Below are 19,823 nucleotides of genomic sequence, written 5' to 3'. Positions count from 1 at the left end.
GCACTCGACGAGTTTAGTCAACAGGGACTGTTGACTTGAGCATTGACTTTCATTGACTTTTAGGGTTTGATCAACTGTGGACTTTAGAGACCATGGAGGGGTAAAATGGTCTTTTCAATCTTTTGAGGTTTAGTAGAGGAGCTAGCTTAGCATCTGAAGTGGTTATTACAATTTGCTTATTAGAGATAATTATATTATGTAGGTGGAGTCTAGACTGTTCGTGGGGTGCTAGATCTACTTGCTTACTTCCGAGGTGAGTCTTCTCACTATACTTACCCGAGCGATAATACTATGTGACTAGAGGGTCTTATTGAGTTATCGATTGGAGGGTCATATGTTTTTATACTGAGTTATGTGACATTATGCATTTTGTCTTTGTGATATGTGTTATATTCTGTGTTTTACTAAGATAAGATCGGAGGGTCCAAACCAAGTTGTGAGACCGGAGGGTCTTCACTGAGATATAGGACTGGAGGGTCCAACGCGAGATGTGAGACCGGAGGGTCCTCACCGAGACACATGAGACTGGAGGGTTCATGCCGAGTTATAGGCATGAGAGGCTTATTATTTGTGTATGTGGTATTTTGGGGAACTCACTAAACTTTGTGCTTACCGTGTTGTGTGTTATGTGTTTCAGGTACTTCTCAGGATCGAGGGAAGGTGCCGACTTGATTGTACATACATGTTTGAAAAGGAATTTGAAACGTTTTTGAAGATGAAATGGCGGTAACAAGATAAAATTTCAAACCAAGTCATTGGATAAGATTTGCAACGGGCGCGTGAATTTGAAACGATTCCTAATATCACGCCTGACGACGTCTTCCCGGGGAAACCAAGCTGTCAAACTGCGCTTTTTCAGACGCCGATTCAGAAGATCGTATAATCATTACTCCGGATTGTTTCTCTCTCCTGGAAACGGTATATAAGGCTTTCTCACACCCCTTGTACCTCTTTACCACTTCCAAACTTACTCAAGAATACACAGGCGAATTTCTATTGTTCATCTTCTTCTTCTTCACACCTGCATCAATGGCTGAATCTTCATCGGTTCATGAACAAACTGCTTCATCTTCTCTACTGACCATCAAACCCAATCAAAACCTGATTATTGAACTAAATCCATTCCTTTATGATCCTTACATACTACAAGTGGTTGAATGCCTCAAATATTCACCACTGGTTATTGCTTTAACCCAAGTAGAATCGGTACCCATGTCTCTACTATCCCAAGTCTATTCATTTGTTTCTTATGATAAACACAAGGAGAGAATCTACATTGAGATTTTCAATCACAAGTGTTCCGTTTCAAAAGCCCGTTTTTGTTCTCTGTTAGGGCTAATTTCTGATGACTCCGTAGTGGCTCCTAATTCCATCACTACCACACAGCTGTTCACCATGTTCTACGATATGGGATACACCGATGTTCTTACCACAGTGACTAAGTTCAAGAAGTCTTGTCTGCCTTCTCAATGGAATGGCCTATTTACTCTTCTTTTCAAAGGATTAGCAGAAATGGTTGCTGGATCTAATGGTGCTAGCAAAGGGTTTATGATCATTCTTTATGGTCTTTATGTAACGCCCCGATTCTCAGGTATTATTTACAAAAGAATTATTGGATGAAGCCCTACCCGACGAGTCGGTCGACCTACCCGTCGAGTAGCAGCGGGGTGGGACCGCGTGTTAAGTGACCTACTCGACGAGTCCACTTTGGGACTCGGCGAGTAGAAGCCGGCAGATGAAACCCTAAATCCCGAGGTTTGCACCCTTATTTAAAGGAGCCTCAGCCTCCTTTGGCCTCCTTGCAATCTTTGAGATCCCTTAAAACCCTAATACGTGTGTGTGTGTGTGCCATTGTGTGATTGAAGCTTGAAAAGAGGATTTTGGAGAGAGAAGGCTTAGAGGAGAAGGGTGTTGGATTAAGTGGAGTGTGGGATTCAACTCTTATCTCAATCATCATCTTCTGGAGGTAACCAAATCGCCTTTCTTCTTGTGAATCTCTTATATTTTTGAGTTTTAGGGTTTGTGGTGAAGTATTAAGTTGAAAGGATGAGCTATGGGCTAGATCTGAGGTTGTAACTTCAGATCTGAACCCTCCTTGGATGCTAGAATCATAAAGTTGTTGTATTGGTTGTGATTGACGCCCCACTTAGACTTGAATCTTCATTAAGAACTTAAAATAGACATTTAGAGCCTTTATAGCCATGCATGCACGTAAAGTTTGCAACTTTACGTGATATGTATGTCCTAGAAGCTTGGATCTGTGATTTGGGGCTGCTGCATGGCTCAAATCAAGTCTGTATGAAAAAAAAGAACTGAATGGACTCGGCTAGTCGCAAGGTGACTCGGCGAGTCATATGAAGATGGCCATGAACTCGACGAGTTGGATGAACAACTCGACGAGTCCGATGAAGATCACCATAAGACTCGACGAGTTGAAGAACAACTCGGTGAGTCGGATGAGTTTTCCTTAGATTATGTATGCGTGTGTATCTGTCAAGTTGCAAGGAGGGAACTCGATGTGTGACCTTAAGTTTGATCGAGGATCAAAGGAACTCGACGAGTCACTCCGATGACTCGGCGATTTGGAATGTACTTCAGGGAACTCAGCGAGTTAAGGTCAGCATGGACTGTTGACCTTGATTGAGGCCTTTGACTTTGACCAGGGATTGACTAGTGGTTTATGGAGTACCTTGTAAGGTTAAGGACTTATGAGTGTGATTTACTATGATGATAGGTGGTGGAACCTGTGTCAAGTGACCCGAGAGTTGGAGTTTACCTTTCATGTAGACATCTGCGAGGTGAGTTATCCTCACTATATCGATAGGGTCTACGGCACCAAGGCCGGCCCTTTAGTTGTTATTGTTATGGTATGTTGCATGTGGTTATGATTTGTTAGCTCGGAATCGAGGTAGACAGTATGTTATGCTTTTATGATCCGTAGGGATTGATGTGTCAGTGACCTGATAGGTCGGTACTCTAGTTACGGGAGAATTCTATGATTATGATCTGAGATAGATATGCTTGATGTTTTGTATATGCCAGTATATGATAGCTATGCGCACATGGTTATTTGCTTGTTGGTTGGGTTGAGGCGGTCCTGCTTTGTGCTGAAGGCCAACATACCCTATGAGCGGTCCGGGGAGACTGTAGGCCCACGTGGCGGACCAGTCATGCTAAAAGCTCGAGATAGATTCAGACAGACTGTAGGCCCAGTAGGGCGGTCCAGTCAGGCCGATGGCCCAGTATGCATGATGATTGATTGATTATTACTGATATGGTATTGTCAATGTGGTATTGGTATTTTGGGTGTAGCTCACTAAGCCCTCGGGCTTATAGTTTTCAGTTTATTGTTTCAGGTACTTCAGGAGTCCATGGAAAGGCGAAGACGTGACCGTACTGCTCCTCATCCTTATGTTATGATTTTTAGGACACTCTGATGGAAAATGATTTGGAAACATTTTTTAAACGATGCTTTACGGTTTTTATTTATGATTGAAAAAGTTTAAATTTGGCGTAAAATTTATGGATGTTACACTTTACCATGGGATCAATCTGGATTATGGATCCTTGATATTAACTCAACTGGTGTAGAGTCTTAATTCTTCTTCCAAACACTCTGAAATCTCTTGTGGAAGATTCTGGACGTTGATTACTCAAAGAGCAATGTAGCACTTCCAGGTTCCAGTCATGGCAGATGCTTTAAAATCTTTGATTGCGACCTTTCACACAACAAAGATCATTGTCTCTGATCCGACCAAATTTCTGTTCATCAGGTCCATTCCTGAGTCGATGTACAGGTGTGTCTCTACTGAAAGCAAGGTTATGGCTGACTATCGAAAACTCCCACCCACAAGACCAAGGCAATTGACCTCTGAGATGCAAACCATGCTGGATGCTGTTGATAAACCAGCTAAGAGGGGGAAGAAACCAGACTCAAAGAAGCACGAGAAAGTAGGCCAATCTTCCCAAGCTGCCACGCCCAAAAAGCGTAAAACTGAACAAGCAACTCCTTCTGAAACCAAGAAGCAAAAGGTTAAAAAGATGGCGAATAAACCGAAGGCAGCTTCGCCTAGTGATTCGGACTACGTTCCTTCTGATCATGATCAAGAGAAATCAGATGAAGTCGAAGATGCACATCTTGAAGGATCACCAAGGGGAAATACGCCTCCACGTTCTCCACTTAATGAGGTACCACTTAATGATTCTGTTCCAAATCCTCCTCCTTCTCCATCTCATACTACAATGTCTGTCTCTATTGCACCACTTCCACCACCTGTTTCTTCTCAATATACAACCATTGCCCCTCTCCCTCCACCAATCTTCACTCAAGTATCTTCAACAACAACCATACCCGACCCTTCGGTTCGTGTCAACGTATCTGATACGGGGGCACCTACCTTAGAAATTGAATCACCTGTCACTTCCAAATCCATATCCCCATCTCCTTCCACAGAATCTTTCCCTGTTCTTGGTGGTAATGATGTCGATTATGAGTCCTTCTACTATAGCCCTTATCGAGTTCAAAGTGAGGATGATGACGATGCTCCCCTCACCAAGCGACACTTAAAAGATCTCAATGAAAAACTTGACAAGTTGCTCGCTTAATCTTCCTCTTCCTCCGCATCAGCTTATTCTGATGCTGCTATCAAAGCCCTAATTGAAACTTCAATTCAAAAGCATGATGAGTCCATCCATAAGGCAACCGAGGCAGTGTATGCCTCTACTCGGTCTTGTAAAAAAGAAACAGAATATGTAGCTTCTCTTATTTCAGATGCCAATATTTTTCTGGAATCTCTTCAAGGTGTTGCTGAAACTAACGCCAACAAAGTGAACAATGCTATTGAGTCGCTTTCCAAATCTCTTCAAACTGAAAAAAGAAAATTTTGATTTGGTGCACTCAGGGCTTCAAGCAGATTAAACCAGTCTTCTGTCCTCTATCAACAATCACCTTGACAAACTTCAGACTGATCTTGCCATGGAGAACAAAATTATGGATGAACTTGCTTCTAAAACCACTTCACTTGAAGTTCAGTCTGTTCAGCTGAATCAAGCAATTAAGGAGATTGATTCCCTAAAGATCGAGCGAGCAGTCGTCAAAAGCTGCATTTTTGATGTCTTCATCCTTCTCTCTTACCTGGTCAATGCCCATGATTCGGTTTTAACTCTCCCAGTCCGCAACCACTTGACTGAGAAGTTACTTCCTGCTCTAGAAATCTTGAGCCGAATTGAGGGTGTTACGGAGCCCGTTGTTCCTCCACAACAAGGGGGAGAAGATCATCAAAACCTCCCAAACAACCATCTACTATTCTGACAGTCACCATTAGACTGAAGGTTAATAAAGCTTCGGGTTCTAGTGTGAAGGACAAGGCGAAGGGTATAATTGTTCAAAGTGATAAATAGGATGAATCTGAAGAGGACGCACTGAGAAGGAAAAATCGTGATAGGGAGATTGATGAAAATCTCAGGATTGCTAGGGAAGAAGAAGAAAAGGAGAAGAGAGAAAGAGATGCTCATGACGTCTTGGTCACCCGACAAGCTCTCTTTCCACCATGGTCACTAGAGAAATGGATAAATGAAGCTATGGAGGCCCCTAGTTCTCGTTGGCTTGAACCATTAGCTTCTTTTAACTGTGATAATACAAAGGATTCTCAATTTTACATGCTTATCGCCCGAAAAGCCTTTGTATTTCATTGTTTAAATTCGATTATAAACATTCCTTCTCCGGATCCGAAGGTTGATCGAGATCTTCTCAATTACTACCTTGAATTCTCTCAACCACAGTACCTGACATGGAGCGATCAAAAGATTACATCAATTAAGGTACTCAAACTGACTCCTGCGGGTTTGTTTATCAATGTCAAATTGAAAGTCACCCAAGGATCAGACAGTTTGGTCCATATGATCTCATTGGCTGATCTACCGATCTTGAACCCACATGATTGGATTCTTCTCAACAACATACTGCTCTCTGATCAACAACAGTATGAGCCCATAATTGACCATATCAAGAGAATGTTAGCTTCTTACATTCATGAAGTTGCGAAGATGGATCAGGAGATTACAAACGTTTTGAGGAAGAAGCCCACTGTCAAACTGATTAGGAAGATAGGTGACGTGAACAGAATGCGACTGGGCAAAATTGATTCAAAATATCATATCGTCATGTTCTCTTGGGGCGAAGGTCAGAAATTTGTGTCCGCTCTTGACGATAAGCATCTATTCTCCACTTCTTGTTTGGAGCATATAATAGATATTATACACAAGTGCAAACAAAACAGTGAAAGTGATAAGAAGAACTTCACAGATATGCTTCGGTGGTACATCACGTTTCACCAAACTCTTCTTGCCATTATACCGAAGATATTCAAGACAATGAAGAAATCCACCCTCGCTCAACCAACTTGATATCTCGCCCCATTTGACGCAAAGGGGGAGATTGTTTAGTCTTAGAGGTTGCGTCATTGGGCTTAGTACTTAGGTCCATTTTGTATACTCGGTTTGGGCCTGTCCAACCGTGTTTTGTTTTAGGGTTTAGTATATATAGTGCATGCATGCACTATGTTAAACACGCTTTTGATAATCATTTTCCATATCAAGTATTGTAACCCTAGTACACCTCTACAATAGCAATTCTCATTGAATTCTTCTGAGGTGGGGCATATTAATCATTCGACACTCGTTTGATTCATTGTGGTGTTCATCGTTTTCTATTAATTATTATTGATATCTGTTTGAATCTATCGATCTTAAATAGTTTTATTCTCATCATCTTAACAAGTAATAGCAACATATTATGAAACTTTAATGAACCCTAGGTATAATCGAATTAAGTAATTAGGGTTAGATTACATACCTTGAATTGTTATAGCAAACAATTCCTTGAATCCCTCTTGATATTTAGAAAGCAAGCACCAAAAGTATGATGTTTCTAACGACTCACACCTAAAACCCTAGAAACCCTAGAATGAAGTGGGAAAGGAGGAAGAAGAAGGAGATTTCATTCATAAGCTTCATAGAAAGGTTGTGTATGAAAATTTTCAAGCCAATGAGTCATATTTATAGTTTAGGTAAGTTGCAGACAAAGCTAGATTTGAACTGATTAAATAATGGATTTAATTCCTAATTAAAATCATTTCCTTATATGCAACTAGGAGGATTCCCGAAACCCTAGGAATCCCTCTAAAACCGTCCATATCATGGATGGTTCTAGAATTGCTTCTTTTGTTCAACTATTGAACAATTATAATTCACCCCTTGCACCATTAATTAATTCAAATTAATCTAGAAATTAATTCAAATTGAATCTAATTAATTCTAAATTAATTCTCATTGATTTCTTATTAATTTTTTAATCACATAAATTAACAAATCAACTACTTAACTATTGATCGCATAGTAATTTATTAATCACATAATAAATTGACAAATCAACTACCCATTTCTAATTAACATATTAATCATATAATATATTTACAAATAATCTCTCTCTCTCTCTCTCTCTCATTCTCTCTTTCTCTGTAAATATCATTCATAGCTATTTATGGTTATGAGGGCAACCTCAAAAGGACTTTGTTTTTAATTACAAATGTATACCAACTTAGTTTTGAGCTTAGACACTTTAATCCAACACATGATCTGGCTTTATTGATCCTATATGTGCTTATCATATTTGCCTCCTTAAGAAGGCCATTACGGTCTTAAGTAGGCTACATGTTCTTGGTCTGTCAGACTTTCTTCTACTTTATTACATTTTAGATTTTGCCTACGTATATAAGATAATTCGTTATTTATTTATTTATTTATTTATTTATTGTATAGAGTCTACTAAATATTATGTTCTTGTCTATGTTGACGATATATTGATTATAGGTAGCTTGGCATCCTTCACCATTGATCTCATTTAGAAATTACATTCTTAGTTTTCCTTAAAAGATATTGGGTGATATTTCTTTGGCATTTAGGCTAGTTTCTCCTAACAAACAATTGTCCAGATTTTTTGGGATACCACTTGATCCAACATTATATTGCAATACCATTAGAGCACTGCAATATATCATGCTTACTCGTCCTAAAATTGCATATGTAGTGAGCAAGGTCTCTCAGTTCTCTTACACCCAAGCGATCGACAGTAGAAGTCGTAAAATGATATTTGAAGGGAACTGCTACTCATGGTCTTCTTATTCATAAGTCCTCATACTTTATTCTACATGAATAGTTCGATTTCGATTGTGTTGGTTGTCTTAATGAACGACAATCTACTACTAGTTATTGCATATAACTTGGAAGTAACTTCATGAGTTGAAGTTCGAAAAAGCAAAGTATCGTTACTAGATCTAGTACAACGGCCGAACATCATGAACTTGCTTCCACGTCCATAAAGATACAATGGTTGACTTCACTTATGAATGAGCTTCGTCTTCCGATCACAAATCCACAAACTCTACAGTGTGACAATATGAGTGCAACGTATTTGATAATTAATCATGTTACTCACTAATGCACTAAACATGTTGAGATCAACGTTCATTTCATCCATGATATGGTTTTGTAATGTCGCGACTATATCGAAGCTTGTTGATATACTAAGAAATGGACTTTATACGTCTCGATTTCAGCACTTGCAATCCAAAGTTCACATCCACACCGAAGATTTGCTTCATGAGGCATGATAGCGTATAATCAGTCTTGCCTCGTCATCCGAAGTTGTTAAGTGTGTTAGCTAAAGTTCGTTTCCTTATGGTTAATGAGTTAGAGCATTTACAATGCATAGTTCAATGAAAAGGTTGAATGAGGTGACATACCTTATTGACATTCAATTGATTAAACTCTCAATTGATTAAACTCCACCATTATGGGATGCCATGTTGACATTCAATAGATATGAAACTCTTAAATATATATTTCGTTGAACTCTATTGAGTTCAATGCATTATAGAAAAATAGAAAAAATAACGTAGATTTATATAGTAAGTAAATTTAATGCATTATAGATCTACTTAGTCTCCTTATGCTTATCTAAAACAAGTTAACACAAGATGTATAAATAGACAAGGTATTGTATTCGTTTAATCAATATAATAAAATCAATATATATCACTATTTCTCTCTCAATCTTTTATGTAGATTACGTATCACGTCACACCCAAACAATTAATAGTTGCTTCGTTTACGATCAAGCTACTCGATTATTAAATAATAAATTAGATTTCCTTAGACCACTGTTTATAAACCCAGGGAATAAGGGAAGCTAGTAGAGCTTAACCAGCTATGGCCTGCAATGAAGTTTTCTGGGGCAAACACTTCAGCCTCCGAAGCATTAGTAATCACCTTGACACCTTCCCATTTTACTCTACCAGAAGTCTCCGACCCTTCACCTGTGTTCTCGTACTCACCATAATACAATGTGTTCAATGCAAAGTCCCCATTCCACTCATGCCATCCAGCTTCATGAATCACATCGCTAACCACCGACTGCATCACCACCGTCCTTGCAAACTCTTTCCACGGCCGCCCTAGATACGTCGGAAAATCCCCTATCACCGGTTGGAGATCAGAAGTGGCTCCGATCCTGCACTTTTGAATCACAATCCCTGTGTTTTGGTTAGGGTCGGTTCGGCTGTGGGCTGTGAGCATGTTCTTTTGACCGGGTCCAGGGAGGCGTGCATGGATGTCGCAGTCTTGGAACACCGCCGCTGCGTTGCCGAAGATGAAATCAATGGTGCCGGCGATCAAACAGTTGATGTAGAATTGACGATTACGGTGGATGTAAAGAGTGTCTTGGTGTCCCAAAATGTCGCATTGATAGAAAGCGGAAAAATCTGAGCCCACACGGAGAGCAACCGCTTGGTGGTTTTCAGCTCCGGCGGTGTTTTCAAATGTTATGTCTCGAGCCAAGAACCCATCACCTACGACAGCTGCATGATGTATTAACACCACAATAAATTATTTTGCAAATAATGTTGTGTAAATATGTAAACCGATGATAACATAATGGATGTGAATGTATGTTGATATTTATAGTATAACATGTATAATTGAAGGACTAATTATGTAAAAAAGTTCAATTTAATCGAAATCAAAGACCAACACTTTTAGAAAATCAAAAAGTAATAAAATGAACAAACTTTTTGGCTTTTTTTTTTCAAAAAAAGAAAAAATCAATTTTACAATGAATCTGATTGCAAAATGACTCCCCACCACTAGATAAAATATATTATTATTATTTTTTTCTGATTCAAAACGACTGTTCACAACAAAAAGAAAATCTTATTTTCACAAAAAAAAGTCACTAGTATTTCTATCATTACGAAATGCATAAACTTTTGTCAGGTTTTTTTTAGTGATAAAGCATTCAAAAAGAACTTTTGCGTCAAAATGGTCTCATTACAAAATAAATTATTTATATATAGAGAATAAAAAATCATTTTAGATATTGTTATGATTTTCTCTTTTATTTTAATCATCAATCATCGATCATGATGTATGGATTTATATTTGTTTTGTAAAAAGAAAAGTGGGCCACTCTTTTCATAGTCACATGAATAATATACCAAAAATCTTCGCTTTTGTGTTTGCCATTATGATAGACAGTGGAACATGGTTAACTTTTGAATTTAGATGTTGCCTTTATGTTGCATTTTGAATTTTTGATAACGACGTCCCTACCTCATATATAATAACTTTATACTTTGAATTAAACTTGTAATTTTGAAAAAAATAAATAATAATAATAATAACCACCACATTCACAACATTGAGACATTTTTAAATTTTGAACTGAATTTACAATATTATGTAAAGCGTTTTGACCAAATTTATAATTTACTCTAATAAATATCTAGACATAATATTGAAATCATAGTTAAAAATACAAAGACAGTTGGATTACCATAACTAAGAAGAATGTTTGTTTATTAAAAAAAATCATTCACAAATATATATTAAACAAAAAACAGATCCTTATATTAAATTATATTTTTATATATTAGTGATTAGACTTTTGTCCATTTTCAAAATAAATTGAACGTACGACAGACTGTATGGGCACATTTATCTACCAATAAAGACAGAATATGCATACGGTTATATCGAAAACACGAGAGCCAGTTTATAATAATATTTTTTTAATGCAAAAAAAAAAAAAAAAAAAAAAAAAAAAAAAAAAAAAAAAACAGGGTAAAAAATTTAAAAGTACAAAATAAGTTTTTTGTTTATTTAGAAAAATTAGAAAAAAGAGATAAGAAGACAAACCGACGGTGGCGGACTTGAAGGTGGTGGTTCCTCCTTTCACGCTCAGGTTTCCGGTGATGATCGTATCGTTTCTTCCATCTCCCATAAACATTATGTTAGTTTTGCTTTTCGCCACCTCCACATTTTCCCGATATACCCCGGATTTAATCCTAATCACGTACCTTGTTTTGCTCTTCTTCGGCGCTGCTTCCACCGCAGCCGCCACCGTGTCATAGTCTCCACTACCATCCGCAGCAACCACAACGTCTGGCGTCACCGCCGTCTCTGACTGCAACAACCTCCTGTCCCCAGCTGAAAACCACTCCGGCCATACATTATTCACCTCCTCCTTCAAGTTCCTCCCGTTAAGTTTCCTCTCATTCGCCAAATCTATACTCGTCATGTTACAAATCATGGCCAATGCATTGCTGCACATTTTCTCCACCCAGTCATTGCTTTTTTTCAGTGATCTCCGGAGGTTCTTGTCCGCCGTGTCGTGGGAGAAGCCGTCGAGACACGTTTCCTGGTTGGTTAAGGTGGAACTCATTAGCGTCTTGAGGTCGTCGGCATGCTGCCTGAGCGATCTCTTGGTTTGATACTCTTCGAGGTCCTTCATGACATCGTGGAGCTCGTCCAATGTCTCCGATACCATCTCCAGGCAGTCGTGCAGGGCGGCGATCTGGCGCTGCGACCGACCTTTGCGAGTGGTGAGCTTCTTTATGTGGAAGTAGTTATGTTCGACGGCATTAGTTGTTATATTAACAGCAAGCTCGATCACGTCCTTTTGTTTTTTGATATTTTTGTGCATACCTGGGTGGCTGCTGATGACGGAATAGCAGAGATCTGGGTACAACGTGGCGCTGCATGATGATCTTACGACGGCGTGAGCGGCTGAAACTGTGATGGTTTCTGTGGTGGAGTTTCGAGATTTGACTCCGACCACAATGCCTATTAGAGCGGAGAGTAGTAGTATTGATGCAAAAGCAGTTAAAAAGATCTTTTTTCTTTTGTTGGTTAAGTTAATGTTCTTACCGGAGTTCAAGATTCCGGCGAGGAAATCTTTGATGTGGGTCATCGTTTTTGAGGTGTTTGAAATGGATTGGGACTTGTGTGAAGAAGGAAGAAATAAGTGTGGTTGAGTTTGGAGAAGTGAGTCGCTTTTGTGTTTTTATTGGCGAATTACAAACTAAAAGCCAAATTTTGAGCTTCTAACGAACATAGTATTTGAATGTTTTTATTAATTTCAAAAATCGGTGAAAACAACATTGATTGATTGATCGGAGGAAAGTAGGGGGATGGGGTTGTTGATTATTAACTTTAATATGATATGATGCTACTATTTTCTACGTGTATAAATGTGATTTTAGACTATCCCCATCCACGGATTTTTTGCAAGTTCGTTGACAAAATCTGCAATAAATAAATAAATAAATAATAATGATAATAATAGTCCAACGCACCAACTAAATAAAACGTTTATTATCTTTTTTTTTTAGGGATAATGACTTGAAAGGGTAACGAACTTTCGATTTTTGTCACATTTAGTCACTAAACTTTTTTTCGTTATTTATTTGCCATTAAACTATTGAAACTGTTCACATTTTACCCTTAATGGCAAATAAATAACGAAAAAAAGTTTAGTGACTAAATGTGAACAAAATCGAAAGTTCGTTTCCCTCTAAAACTTCAATGACTAAATGTGAACAAACTTCCTATTGTATTATGTTTTAGCAAATTATTTATTTTTGTTTAATTGTAACAACATTTGTGTGACATCCCCATTTTCACGGCCAGAAAAGACCGATTTGTTTATGCTTTGTTTTTCAAATCAGAGTAATCTTTTAAAGAAAACAGTTGCGTAATTTGTTCCCAAAACAAGATATAATAATAACTTATCAAAGCATTTCTCAAAGAGAATGTATTTTCATTAAATAATAAAATCTTGGGATGTCATGTTCCGATACAGACCAAAAGCATAAACAATATAAAATAGACCTTACAACAGTTGTTTATAACTACTGATCTATAATCAAAAATCTCTCGTCAAGTCCACCAACTTATACTCTTGTGCCATTACCTGTAATGCAAAGAAAACCGAGTGGGTCAGGCTTGGGAGCCTGGTGAGCATATAGGGAGAGACTCGAGTATTCAAACTACGTACTGCTAAGTCGAAACTTAGAAAAATCATAACTTCCTCATACAAAGTCAGATTTGGACGTTCTTTTTATGCACGCTCATGGTTTAACGTATTCTACGACTTCCGTTTAGATCTCTAAGGCCAAATCTCGCTCTATCGTAAATTCACTATTTACGCCGCGTTATGTCGTGTCGGTTCTGTCGCGAAACTTCGACAGGTCATAACTTCTTCGTTACAACTCGGATTCTGGCGTTCTTTATATGTACGAAATCCTTGTAACATATACTATAACTTAGTTAAGGTTAATTCTTCTAAATAATCTTCCATCAAAAAGTTATTTTGATGCTTATCGTCTCTAAATTGACTAGCCATGATCTACGGGCGTTACAATTTGTTGATGAAGAAATCTATGAAGTAAAAAAACAAAATGTAACATCCATATTTCCAGGTATCATAATTTAAGTATTTTTCTTTTGAGTTAAGAAGAGAGACTCGACGAGTTGACGCCTCAACTCGTCGAGTAAGGTCGCGACTGATTACTCGGATTAATGAATGGACTCGACGAGTCTGCGCTGTTGGCAGAAACCCTAAATCTTTGGGCCCGAGCCATATTTAAAGGCACTTATGGCCTTCAATCGCAACTACCTTTCCCATAAGTGAGAACCCTAGCGAGCTTGAGTGTGTAGAGTGAGAGGAAGAGCTATCTTGAGCTTTTTGGTGTGATAGATCTGGACCCTTCTAGGTCCAGAGAGCCGAGAATATGAAGCTTTAGTAGAGTAAACCTTGGGGTTCGAAGTTAGGAAGCATTTATGGGATTTTTATGGTATATATAGTTACTTTCATCTTACACATAGATATGAAGTATTTTATATAAATTACGTGCTATGTGTGCATATTATTTGAATACTTGTTGTCTATGCTGGATGAACGATTTTATACATGTTTTAAAAGATTTAAACGGTATATTTACTTTATATCTACAAATATGTTGCGGATGAAACATAGGTAGATGAAATAGTTGATGTGTGATGAAATAAAATGATGAGAGATAGGTGATGATAGAAAGGTGATGATAATTAGCTAAATAGATGATGATGAATATGTGATGTAAGATGAAAGGAGATACCATAACCTTAACCGACAATGTGGCGATGTAGTCATCTACCAGAGTATAGATGGCGACCATGGACTATTCTAGACAACCTAGTGGAAACACTAGCATCCCCATAACCTGTAGGTGATGAATTACGAGTTCAGACGATGTTGTAACTACGTATTCATGCGATGATACTTAAGACCCTTACTATGAATTACGAGTTCAGACGATGTTGTAACTACATATTCATGGGATGTCACAAATTCCGCATGCCAAACCAATGATCATAATTCACATCAGTGAGAATGATTCATTTTTTGTAAAACCAAAATCAGATTGGAATTTTTGATTTTTTATTTTGGAAAATGTCAAACCATTGGTTTTTATTTCGGTTTCGGTTTTTTGTTTTTTTAAAAATATATTTTCAGGGTTTTGTTTTTGTTTTTATTTCATAGATTTCTTCATCAACAAATGTTGCTACAATTTAACAAAAATAAATAATTTGCTAAAACATAATACAAGAGGAAGTTTGTTCACATTTAGTCATTGAACTTTTTAGAGGGAAACGAACTTTCGATTTTGTTCATATTTAGTCACTAAACTTTTTTTCGTTATTTATTTGCCATTGAACTATTGAAACTGTTTACATTTTACCCTTATGACCGGTGTTGCCGGTCATAAGGGTAAAATGTAAACAGTTTCAATAGTTCAATGGCAAATAGATAACAAAAAAAAGTTTAGTGACTAAATGTGACAAAAATCGAAAGTTCGTTACCCTTTCAAATCATTATCCCTTTTTTTTAAGGCAAAAGGTTTGTAAACCAATAGTAACCAGTTTTGTTTTTTCTCCTAAGTATAGTCAAGTACAGTTAGAAACATAAGTGATTTGAACAACATAAATGATTTATGAGTAGTTTAAAAGAAAAATAGATTTTCCGTTCTAATATATATATATATATATATATATATATATATATATGCAGGATTAGGTTCATTTGAGACGGCCTAATTTTGTGAGACCGTGAGACGTATTTTTTTTTATTTTTTTTAGTTAACTCAAGTTCCGAAAATAATATTTAAAAAAAGAATTTTTTGATTTTTCCATTTATTTTGCATTTTAAAATTATTTTTAGAATATGTACAGTGTAATATTCTATTTAAAATATTTCACGTATTTTAAAAAAAAAATAGAATTTTTTTTTATTTTTTTTAGTTAATTCAAGTTCCGAAAATAATATTTAAAAAAAAAGATTTTTTAGACTTTTCCATTTATTTTGCATTTTAAAATTATTTTTTAGAATATGTCAGTGTAATATTCTATTTAGAATATTTCACGTATTTTTCAAAAAAAAAAAATGGGATTTTATTTTATTTTTTTTTTAGTTAATTCAAGTTCCAAAAATAATATTTAAAAAAAGAATTTTAGGATTTTTCCATTTATTTTGCATTTTAAAATTATTTTTAGATTTGGTCTCACGGTCTCACAAAATTAGAATGATCTCAAATGAACCTGAACCTATATATATATATATATATATATATATATATATATATATATATATATATATATATATATATATATATATATATATATATATAGAGAGAGAGAGAGAGAGAGAGAGAGAGAGAGAGATAGAGAAAGGTTATTTGGAAAAAAAAACCATAAAAATCATAAAAATACATAAAAAATACCAAGACATCACAAAACTTTTTTTTGAATTTTTTTTATCAAAAACTCGCAGCATTTTCTACAATTTCGCTGAAAAAAAAATCAATTTTTATTTTTGTAAAAAAAAAATCAAATTTTTTTCAGCGATTTTGACCTAAAAGTTGCGATTTTTTGATAAAAAATTTCAAAAAAAAGTTTTGTGATGTCTTCGTATTTTTTTTATGCATTTTAATGAATTTTAGGGTTGTTTTTAGGGTTTTTTGTTTTTCATTGAACCTATATATATATATATATATATATATATATATATATATATATATATATATATATATATATATGTATATATCTTCCTATTTAATAAATAAAACATTTTGTCCACATGTCAATTCTACCAAACATTTTATATCAAAGTGAAATTCCAGTTATACCCCTCCTTCATTCAATATTCAATTCAATTCTGTTTTTTTTAGCTGAATCTAAATTCATTTGTGTATACATTATTATTTACAAAATAATTTTTACTGTCATGTTTTTAATAAACTACTTTAATAAAATTTTACAATTCTTTATTTTTCTATTAACATTTTTAATCATCAATATTCTTTTTCTTTCTTACCCGTGGTTTCTACGAGTTGTAACCTAGTATATATATATATATATATATATATATATATATATATATATATATATATATATATATATATATATATATATATATATATATATAGGGGTGAGATCAGGTTGGTTGAGAACTCATAGTTTCCCAAGAAATAAAAGTAGAGTGTTAGATCAAAATTAATTCATTAAGGGCATAATCATAATCTTACCAATCTTAATATTCTAGAATCAAAAGTAGCTCTTGTTTATGGTCAGATGAATGAACCGTCGGGAGCTCGTATTAGAGTTGGTTTAACTGCCTAACTATGGCGAAATATGTCTGAGATGTTAATGATCAAGATGTACTTTTATTTATTGACGATATCTTTTGATTTGTCCAAGCAAGATTTGAAGTATTCGCCTTGTTGGGTAGAATGCCTTTCGTTGTGGGTTATCAACCTATCCTTAGTACCGAAATGGGTTCTTTACAGGAAAAAATGACTTTAGTATTTAATTTTTTGTGTTATTCAAAATATTAATAGAAATGTCTAAAAAATTATATAATAAACCAAATTTTTGGATTTTTTTTAAAAATAGTAATTTTTTATTTTTTTTTTAAATTGCAAATATTTTAATTTTTTATAGAAAACAATAATTTTTGAAAAAAAAAATTAAAAAGATTTTTTTTAAAATCCATTTTTTAAAAACAGTAAATTTTTAAAAATCAATAAACATTTAAAAAAAAAAAGTAAAAATTTCTAAAAAACACATAATTTTTTAACCAAAAAAATCAACGTTTTAGGTATATTTCATATACTATAATATTCGTATGGAAATCATCAGAAAATCTAATTTATTTACTAATTTATAAACATAATAGGATAAGTATTTTATTTGATACTAAATAAAATATAAAAAAATGCTACAAAATTTCACCATAATTTCTTCAATTTATCATTTTTCAACTCTTCAATATTCACTATAATTTCTTCCAAATCTACCAAAAAATTAAAAAAAAACATATTAATGCAAAAACACTCACAAAAATACATATGTAATTACATGTGAATCACATGCGATTAATATGTGAATCACATGCGATTCACATGTGAGTCACATGCGATTCACATATGAATCAGATTTACATAAGACATCATATATGAATTACATGTGATTTACATATGATTCATATGTGAATCATACGTGATTTACATGTGAATCACATGTTATTCAAATGTGGACCACAAGTGATTCACATACAAATCACATGTGATTCATATGTGAAGCACATGTGATTCATATATGAATCATATGTTATTTACATGTAAATCACATGTGATTTACATGTGAATCACATGTATAAATCCTTCTTAGGCATTTGATGAAACAGCTAGTATGCAAACGTTTGTTCTTGGAAATGAACAAAAATTAGAAAAAAAATGGTTTATAGTTTGTACCTATTGAAAGAAATTTACAGAACTGAGTAGTTTCTTCCAGCTGTATATTGTTGTCATTTGAATTTACTCCAACAACCATAGTAGGAAGACGCTCTAACTACAATTTGTTTGGTTAAAAAAAACTCTTGATCATCAAATTTTTGAGCAATAGACTGAACTAAGTTTTGCTTCTACTAAGACTCTATTAATAAACCGAATTTTGCCCTAACTTCCTCAAATCAATCACAAAATGTTGACGAGAAAAAGTAAAACGAAAACAAAATTGAAATCAGGCGATGATGATTACATATGTAAAATGCGAAGACGATTCCCGTGGGGTACTTCATTGGCAATTTGATTTTCGCACTAAAGAATTGATATTTGTAATAATATGTTGATATATAATACCATCACCTGCATTCATTCATTCCCAAAATGCAATCAATGTGTTACTTCAGCAGGTCGCTTCTTAGGTAGCATATGAAGTAAAAAGCTACTGAAAGCGCCACAAAACCCCATTGAAATGAAAATAACAATACAATTTGTAAAAGTACTACATCGGGAAACAAACAAGCAACGACTATAACACAGAACGAATTAAACCCTAACCTAGGGTTTTCTGGTTATTGGTTAAGTGAATCGTCATTAATTAACAAGGTATGATTCGATCTGATCATGATTTTGACTGCGAGCAAAGAAAGAAATATTAGGAAAGTCAACTTACCGATTGAAGGTATCTTGGAGCAGGAGATTCTCTTGAGAAATGGATGTTGTTTGTTCTTTGGTTTGTATGAGTCGTTAGCAGTCTAATCTAGAGAATTGTCAATAGTGGATGAGAGGAGAGAAAGGTTTCATTTTTTAATGGGTGATTGTGGAGTTGGAGGAAGGCGGTGGTGGATTAGAACCTTGTGGTGATTGTCAAGGAAATCGACAATGATTTTGGTAGATCATTAATCTCCAATGATCCGTCGATTTGTTGATTCACGTATTCCCCCCAAAAAACTATGATAATGACCTAGATGTGATTCTGAAGATGCGACTCGCCGACGTCGGCTATGGGGGAGGAGGAATCGTCGGCACCTGAATCGAAGAAGGTGAGGATCGCTCGGGGAAGATCGCAGACGACATTGGGATATTTTGTTTTCTCTTTTAGTAAATCAGATTTAAAATACAATGTAATAAACTAATAACATATTTGTTTCCAATAATACCCTTTATCTCATTTAATGAACATGTCCCCGTCTCTTTAGTTTGCTGATTATTTACATACCTTGTGTCACACCCTAAAACCAAGAACGGCGGAAACGTTATGGGGCGGAGGACGTCATGTACAGTATCACAACACAGTATAATAGTAAGCAAGTAAACCACATCATCCATTGCATTAAATATATAATTTTAATACAAGTCTATTCTGTAGTATATAAGACACCAAAACATAAATCAAAATATTAGATGAGTCTTGAAAGCGCTCCATCTTCTCAAAAGCTGGCATTGGTACCTGTCTATTGATGACCTGAGAATACAAGTTATTTTGAAAGATTTTATCAGCATTAAAGCTGGTGAGTTCATAAGTATTTAGTGTCTATGTTTGTATCAAAATGATTGAAACGGTGTTTGAGGTACGAATTTGTAAACGTTTGTAGTAAAAGTATGTGA

The 19,823-nt window shown here is 35.3% G+C and overlaps 1 protein-coding gene across 1 annotated transcript; it reads right to left on the bottom strand.

Annotated features, from left to right (window-relative positions):
- Positions 1 to 9,038: 9,038 nt before the first annotated feature.
- Positions 9,039 to 12,429, bottom strand: LOC145102818 (pectinesterase-like). Its single transcript, XM_079040289.1, has 2 exons — positions 11,251 to 12,429; positions 9,039 to 9,914 (listed from the first exon to the last, which is right to left on the bottom strand). The coding sequence occupies exons 1-2, from the start codon at positions 12,302 to 12,304 to the stop codon at positions 9,223 to 9,225; spliced, it is 1,746 nt and encodes a 581-aa protein (XP_078896415.1). The 5' UTR covers positions 12,305 to 12,429; the 3' UTR covers positions 9,039 to 9,222.
- Positions 12,430 to 19,823: the final 7,394 nt, after the last annotated feature.

Source organism: Lactuca serriola, chromosome 4 (genome assembly GCF_051521515.1).
Source record: "Lactuca serriola cultivar US96UC23 chromosome 4, Lser_US96UC23_V15, whole genome shotgun sequence".
Classification (NCBI taxonomy): domain Eukaryota; kingdom Viridiplantae; phylum Streptophyta; class Magnoliopsida; order Asterales; family Asteraceae; genus Lactuca; species Lactuca serriola.
This window is presented reverse-complemented; position numbering and strand designations above follow the sequence as displayed.

Excerpts from the sequence above, each read along its gene's own strand:
- LOC145102818 (XM_079040289.1), bottom strand. The coding sequence starts at position 12,304 with ATGACCCACATCAAAGATTTCCTCGCCGGAATCTTGAACTCCGGTAAG. Across the intron at positions 9,915-11,250 it reads CTTCAAGTCCGCCACCGTCG|CTGTCGTAGGTGATGGGTTC; the intron begins GTTTGTCTTCTT and ends TACATCATGCAG.